The sequence below is a fragment of the Acanthisitta chloris genome, unplaced genomic scaffold, assembly GCF_000695815.1.
Source record: "Acanthisitta chloris isolate BGI_N310 unplaced genomic scaffold, ASM69581v1 scaffold3997, whole genome shotgun sequence".
Lineage (NCBI taxonomy): Eukaryota > Metazoa > Chordata > Aves > Passeriformes > Acanthisittidae > Acanthisitta > Acanthisitta chloris.
Window position 1 is genome coordinate 2,950 of NW_008680906.1, and position 8,048 is coordinate 10,997.

The following is an 8,048-nucleotide window of genomic DNA, read 5'->3' on the forward strand; positions in this document are numbered from 1 at the left end:
CCTACGTTGTTCTGTTCGTATTAAATTGCAATGAAGGCCAGACTGAAGAAGGAATTAGGTCAGACAGGAGGTTTAGACTCCATTTTTGGGGAGATGTTTGTTGCCCAAGAGGCACCATGGTTTGGTTGGCTCAGCATAAGCTTGGATGCAAGGGATGCCTGAGCTGTCCTCTGAGATTTGGCAACTGGGCCTTTTAGCACATTGTGGCCTCTTGGCCCCCGACTCCCCAGCAGCTGGACAGAAATTGCCGACCCAGCTGATTCTGCAGCAGATCCTGAAAAAATCCTTTAGCAGTCTTGGGTGGGAGGGTGACTCTGCTCCAGACCTGCACTTAAGCTCCCTCCCAGCATACCACAGCCACTCGGAGAGGACCCTTTCTGTTGGACCTCTCTGCTGGCTGAGGGCTGCCCAGAGGTGTTTGGGGGTCCTTAGCCATGGGTCCTGCAGTGTGTGCTGCAAGGCAGGAAAATACAGGAGTTCCAAGGCAATGGCAGCATCCCGTGTATGGCAGCTTATGGTTGAGCTGGTTCCAGTGGCAGCCTTTCTTTGTGTGGGGTCCTGGGAATGCAGGGGAGAAGAGGGACATGGAGGATAGAGAGCAAAGCAGCCCCTCACCGTGGAAGGAGAGGCCAATAATGTGCACTGATGTCTGGTCTGAGCCTATTCTGCACTGAGAATGCTGTTCTCAGGTGTGGGTTATTCATAAGAGCTTCAGGTGTGATTCCCAGGATGGTACAGGGCATCTGTGCAACCAAGAAATTCCTCTTGCATCACCCACTTGCACACTGTATGGGGTCCAAGCCCTCCTTAGGAGGAATTTGGTGCTCAGGTTGTCAGACATCTGGCATGTCTTGCACTGTTATTCTCACTGCATCCTGAAGCCTTTGAGCTCTCCATGGGCACATGATGGGGAATGACAGCCAGTATGGCTGGTTCATCTTGCTTTGGCAAGAATGGAACTGTGGTGGGTGTAGTGTTTCTCCTAGCAGAGTCAGGGCCTTGTCCTTTAGGGAAGTGGCCCACTTCCCTCTAGCTGCCTTATTCCTGTTCCACTTCATGTAAGAGAGGTTTTCTAATAAAATCTGAAGGTTTTTCCAGCTGTTGGTGTGAATTTACTCCTGTCCCGCAGCTGAGGAGATTGTCCCTGTCATAATGCTCAGATTAGAAGCCACAAACTATGCTGTCCCACATTTCCGGTGGAGAATGAAGTTTTGGAGGGGGTCATAAGGCTTTGTCTCATCATGCTGAGTAGGATTTGGCCATGACAACTGAAGCCACATGCAACCTGTACAACTGGCACGGTGCTTGTGCCAGGTCATGGACTGCAGTGACCCAGCCGTGCCATGACACTCTCTTTTCAGGAGCAGCACCTGCTCTGGCAGCCTTGGTGAGTAGGGTGAGAGCTCTCCTGCATGGATGCTGCTCATCCCTGCTAAGGAGGGGCAGGAGGGTGGGAGGAATCAACTGAAAGGTCATCAGGACATGCTGAGCTGATGGTGGCACTCTGGTAGCCTGTCTAGCCTTTGGGTGAATCCTGGGGGCTTTTCCTCTGCAGGGTCAGTAGGGCCAAAGTGAACGGGAAGGGCTTACAAGGTTGGGTTGCGGCTCCATCACACTGGAGAGAAAGTGCAGCACTGGGTAGTAAATAAAGATGCTTTTTGCTTTTCTGCCTGGTTTCCCATTACATGGCTACTGGAGAGAGCAGGGAGACGCCAAGGTGAAGGCTGTGGAAAGGGCTGGTGGTTGATGAGTGGGCAAAGGTGGACTCCATTGCCTCGCATACCTCCACCTTAGCCTTGCTCTGGATGACAATACTGGGGCCATCCCTGTCCTCATGGCTGCAGGGGGTTTTCCTGGCCAGAGTTATGGGGGGTGTGGGCTCCCACAAAGAGCTTGCAGTAGAGGCAGGGAAGGCTGCCAGGGGTTGCCTTGTGCTTGCGATGCAGCTTGCGCAGGAGTGGGTATTTTCCGAAGAGCACAAGTGCTTTTCCACAGATGGTATCAGGTCTCCCCAGCATCAGATATCACCCTGCTGACAAAATCTTACTCTCCCCTTGCTTCAGAGCATCTCACCCTTTTCTTTAGACTGAGTGTGGGGGAAAAATTGGTGTTTGTCACCTGTGCCACCAAGCAGACCCTTCTGTGGGGGCTGGCTCTGGCTTGGGTGAGGCCAACATGCAGCTTGCTCATTAGCCACCGTGCTTACAGTCAGTGTGAGCCTAATTGGGGACAGCGTACTATGTGGGTGTCCTGAAGTCTCACATCAGTGGCTTCAATAGCAGTACTGTCTGGTACACATCTGTCCCCCCAGCAATGAGCTGCTGGCAATACCTGTGTCCTGAGGACATCAACAGTCAGGAGCTGCATGTAAATAAGGAGGAAAAAGGGGAAAAAAAAAAAGGAAAGGGAGCAGGATTATTGGTCTTTTGTCAGTTCGAGATCTGGCTGCCAACGCTGCCACACCAGAGGCATGATTCCAACAGCAAAGATGATGCTGTAGTCATGCTGGGGAGGCCCAGTAAACACCTGTTGGCTACTTGACAAAAAAAAATCAAGGTGAAAAGGTGTCGGTGGCAAAACACTGCATTTGGCAGCATGGTGCCACAGCTCGGTGGCATCCCTCTGCTCCTGCTGTAATATAGAACAAAGCCCTGCAGTGTGCTGAAGGGACCATTGCTACTGGAAAAGCTGGTCCTGGTCCCATCAGGCCTGCTGTCTTTCTTGTCCAGTGCCCTGGAGGGATTTTTCCAGCCTTCCTGCTCTGCCAGTGCAGGCTGAGCAATACTATGGGCATAGAAACTCACGCAGGGGGGAATGCCCCCTGCAGCCCACCCAGACCTTGCAACCTCTGTTTTGACTTTTCTTGTTGTTGATCCCTCGCTGCTCTGAAGAGCTCATGACTTGTAAACATGACGCATCTGCGACATCCGAGCTAGTAAAACTTTGTAGCAAGGGTGGCTTTATTGCTGGCAGGACCATAGCAAGGCCTCGGGGGAGCTGGGCTAATTTCCTGGCTGAGCTGCAGACTTCCCCTGTGACCTTGGGCAAGTCATTTAATCTATCCTGGGCTTCGGCTCCATCTCTGAGCATCCCAGGGGGGTGAGGTAATATTCATTAACTGATATTATTCTCGAGTTGCTCAGATGCTATGGTGATGAAAGCTGGATGTGAAACCCAGCATCTTGGTTGCATGTTAGCAGGGAGAAGGGATGCTCTGCTTGAGATTTAGGGTTGCCACACACCAGCTGCTATTTTGACATACTTCTTTTAATTTTGAGCTGACCTGTCTGGTTGTCCTCCTTATTTGGCTGTATGTATACCATGAGGCTCATCATTGAGGGATATAGTGCCTTGATCCACGCATGTGTTTTGCCCCATCCAGTGAAGCAACAATACCCTTGATTTACACCCGCAGAAGATGATATGGAGGTAAAGCTGTTTGCTGGAGCCAAGTCAGGGGAAATATTTGGGTTAGTTAGCAAATATCCAGGGAGTTTCTGTTTTAATGTGCTGCACCATGTGATACCTTCTTGGCCCTCTTTGGTGATGCCTCAGGTGTGTTTCCCATGGGACCACATTGTTCCTGAGGAGTGTCTTCTCAGTCCCAACTCTCATCAGCAAACATGGCTTGTGCAGTCAGCCCCTCAATTGCCTGAGCCTCAGCTGCATGAGACTCTCATATGCCCAGGACAAAGGCTGCTGTTCCCAGATTTCCTCAAAAGCAACTCTAGTGCAGGTTGAAACCTCACTTCTTTCTGCTTTGGGGGGGCATGTTTTCAGGTAGGATGTGATAACCTCTCATCAGAAGTGGAAAAAAAGAAAATATCTCCTGATGATAATTTGAATGAATTCCCGTGTGTAAGGGGGAAAAAAATAAAAAATTACGATGCTGAAAGAACAGGGGAAATAAAAGCCTTTTAGAGAGGTAGGCTGAAGTGGGATTTTCCAATGGAAAAACTGCTTCAATGCAAACCTTGTCTGACCAGAGCAACTGCCCAGTGGGTCGAGCATAGGGAGCCAGCTTCACACCAACAGCTGTCTGAGTGCTGCTAGCCCTTCCCTGCAGCATCCTGACATGTCATGGCATCAAACACTTGGCATGCTGTGGGCAGGGGGCATTGCCTGGGGGAAGTGGCAGAGCGGGGTCTCTCTCGCGGTGTTAACACTGTGCCTCTGTCCCCAGGTGCAGAGGATGTGTGCTGCGAGGCAGATGCTGCTGCTGCTGCTGGCTTTCCTGGCCTATGCACTGGATTCAGCTGCTGCGTACGGCACGGCGGAGACCCTCTGCGGTGGAGAGCTGGTGGACACGCTGCAGTTCGTCTGCGGGGACAGGGGCTTCTACTTCAGTAAGTGCTGGGCAGCTGCTGGCTGTGGGCAGGATGATGCCCCCACCCAATGCCTTGCTTCTGCAGAGCTGGGCTGGGAGGGAAAGGAGGGATTTAGCAGCCTGGTGCTTTTCAAGATTCCTTGTGCATGGTGGTAGGCCAGAAGAGGAGCAAGGAAAGGGTCATGCTCAGGGTGACATGCACTCACCTCGTGCCGATTTTGGGCTAGTTCCATGAGGAAACTGGGTCCTGAATATAATGCTCAGGAAAGTTGAATATTGCTGGGGAGCCATAGGTGGTTGGCTCACCAGCGGTGTGGACAAGTCATTACAATAATGAGGATGTCTGCAGCCAGCTCTCTGCTGGGCTTGGGTCCTGGCTTATTTTGAAACCTTACTGCCTAAGTGCTGCATCCTGACAGCAAGCAGGGAGCTGGGTGCTTCCCCTTTTTGAGCAGGCTTTGCTTGGGTGTAACAACACCTTCAAGGCTGCTCCCAAAACACACTTTGTGACCTCCTGGCTACCTGCTGGAGAACTTGTTGCTGAAGAGTGGTGTCTTACACTTTTCCAGCACAGCTAGTAAAAAAAAATAAATGCAGCGTTGCTGTTGTCTGCAGAGTGCATATGGCTTCAGGCCAGCTGGCTGGAGCAGGCTTTCCACCAGGATGCTTTGGGTGTTTGGACCATTGGTATTAGCAGTACAATGGCTTAGCTGGTAAATAGAGAGGATGAGGAGTAAACCAGTAGCAATGGATGCTCAGTAATCTGTGCGCAAAGGTGCCTCAAGTGTGATGCCTCATTTTGGTGTTTCGGACCCCTGCCCTGCTCGGGAGAGGGAAGACCTTGCATGTTGCTGGCTGCTGAGGACTGAACCACAGAGGGACTGACTACAGGAAAGATGTAAAGCCAAATGGGGAGGGAGGAGATGGAGATGCCAGCTGCACATGGATGTTTTATCAGACTTGGCTGGTGCTGCCTGCTGAGCTTGGGCAGGGAGAGGTGCAGGGATCTCACACCCAGCAGGGTTTGGGCTGTGTAAATTTGGGCAAGTGGGTACAAGACTTTGCAGCTAGCTGGGGGTGATCACCTTGCCCCATCCCAGCTGAGCAACAGGATGTTTTCATGGCTCTCTGGGTGTTGTGGCACTTTTGGGGTGCCCTGAGTGCAGTTTCTCTGATCAAGCCAGGTGGTGAGGGTTTGTCCGTCCTCTTTTCATCTCCCTCTTCTGCCTTCCCTCTGCCAATGAGCCCTGTGTTGGTGCTCAGCTGAGGTGGCAGGTCTGGGGCTGGCATGGCAAGGAGGCAAGCTTCTCTCCCGCTCTCACACCTCTTCCTTGCTCTCTATATGTAGAGGAGCATCCATCTCCCTCCTGTGGTTTCTCTTCCCTCCTCCCCCTCTCTGGGGATGAAAGGGAATCAGGCTTTTGTTTTACGGACAAACTGACCTCCTTTCACCTCAAATAACCCAGCTGCCCAGGCCAAAATAAAAACACTTTTGAAGGCAGACAAGTTGCTTGGTGCCAAATGGCTAGTCTGGTGCTTGCAAGGGGATTCTTGTTGGGTTCTGGTTTTTCCTTTCCTGTCCCTCCTCGCTTCACCTTTTAAAATATTTCTGGAGAGCCCAGTTGCTGAGGATGAGGCAAAGTCCCCCCAGTTCAAAATTTTAACCACCTCAGCATCTGACCAGCCTATGCCATGCAGGGCTGAAGGTGTTTGGGCATTGTCTCTGTTCGATGAAGGGTTTGGACATCCCCATCGCCCCTAATTTCTTCCCTTCTACCTCCATGATGGAGGCCTCATAAATGATTAATTCTCTTGACCAAAAGCATCTTCACTCCTAAACCCACATGGCTATACTATTCACATTGTGTAGGCTCAATAGGACACAGTTATGTTGCACAGTCATGGGTTTACATCCTGAAACCAGGCCTAGGTTGTCATGAGCACCTCACAGCATGGGATGTATGACCTGATGAGCAGACCGTGCTAATGCACTCATTCATATGGGAAGTGAATGACGGGCAGCCTTGTCCTGCGGGTCCACATGGGCTCTGCTTGCTGAATAAGGTTTGTCAAAGACTGGTAATCTTGGAAAAAACAGAAATGGTATGAAAATGGTATGAAAATCCATTATCCTTTTTTGCATCAGTTACTGTACTTAAATATAAGTACTTATGATGCTCTGCATTCTTGCAAGAGCGCACTTTGCTAGTGAAGCTAGTTCTGAAATACAGTGCTCTTTGCATCAGTGCAAGGGGATGCAGTGTACTGATGGTCTTTCATCCCCTGGGTGCCTGGCCATGGGGAGATATGCAACCTAGACTGAGGAGGGTGCACCCCTGATAACTGGGATGCCCATCTGTTCACTGGCATTAGGAGGGAGTCCCAGCCCCTAGGTGTCCTGGGAGGCGTTGCAGCTGGCAGGTGCTTGGGGCTGAGGATGTTGAAGCTGCCTTCAAGAGGTGGGGCTGCAAAAGAGCTGCACCAGGAGCCAGCAGCACTAGGGTTACCCAGACACAGGACGCAGGGTGAGCGTGGTGATGTGCATCATGCCAGTCCTGCATCGTATCCCAGCCGTGCCTGGGCAAGCTACAGCTGGAGCTGCGCATGCTTTGCTCTCCACCAGTGATGCCTCCAGTCTGTGACTTTTAAGGCTTTTGGGTTTGCCTGCAGTTGCTGTCAAGAAGATGGCATCCTGCAACAGGGTTTGGACCCTTGTCCCTGCTCCCCAGCACCCACCCAGGGACAGCAGCACAGCCCACAGAGGGATGCTGCGTGCAGCCTGGAGTGAAAAAGCAGGGCAGGTCGAGAGGAGTCCTCGGCTGTGAAGTTGCTGTCATGCAGCACTGGCAGGCAGGGAGAAGGGGCTGCAGGGGGAGAGGCGGCCGACTTCTCTGTAAACAACAGCTCCTGTTTCCTCCTTTCCAACAGCTGATAAGAATTTAGCTCTTTGCAGCCGCTTGTGCTGACGGGGCACATTCTTGCGCACCCGCCGCTCCTCCGAATAATACTAGGAAAAAGCAGGGGGGAAAGTGCGGTGCTGTGGTGGGGGAGGGCCAGGCCAGGGGCACTGGGACGGGGCCCGGTACTGCACAAAGGCCCCCTTGTTGCTCCCAACATTCCTGCGACAGGGGCACAGGGACTGTTTACACCCAAAGTCCCCTTCCACTCGGCTGACCGCCTGATTGACCGGAGGAGAGGGGACCCAGCCAGGGTGGCACCAGCACCACGCATCCCTCCCCACAGCATCCATCTGGCCCCGGTGAGAGTGGAGAGTCCAGAGCAGCAGGGTGTTGGTGCTAGGGAAGAGACCCTCCTGTCTCCCATGGCTGTGGCAGTGTCACTGCCTCTGGCACGGTGGCATAGCTGAGCTGCAGGTATGTGGCCTCTGGGTTCTCCCAGAAGCAGGTTTGGCTTTGTATCGCTTCCAGGATGTCCAGCTCTCCCTGTCAGGATAGTCCACTGCCAGGCAGGAATAACCCCGGGCAGCTGGAGAGCTCTGCACCACCGTGCTTTGCACCCCTGCCTTTGCATCACTGGACTTTGCATCTCAGGGCTCATCGCCTTGGCAGCATTGTAGGAGGTTTTGGTGAAGCTCAGTTTTGGGAAGAGAGAGCCTAGCCATTCATTGAAGGGCGAGAGGAAGCAAGTTTGCTAGGGAGGAAGCGGTCATTGCTGCTATGGGAAGTGGCTCGCGTGCCCCAGTGGTGCCACAGCCTGCTGC

General features: G+C 52.5%; 1 protein-coding gene across 1 annotated transcript in view; it reads left to right on the forward strand.

Moving 5' to 3' along the window:
• Positions 1 to 4,192: 4,192 nt before the first annotated feature.
• IGF2 (insulin-like growth factor 2 (somatomedin A)) overlaps positions 4,193 to 8,048 on the forward strand; it is a gene marked incomplete at its 3' end in the record, with an annotated part of 7,727 nt that continues 3,871 nt past the window's right edge. Inside the window, exon 1 of the mRNA XM_009077891.1 lies at positions 4,193 to 4,346. Coding sequence (XP_009076139.1) covers positions 4,193 to 4,346 — 154 coding nt within the window. The remainder of the gene's footprint in view (positions 4,347 to 8,048) is intronic.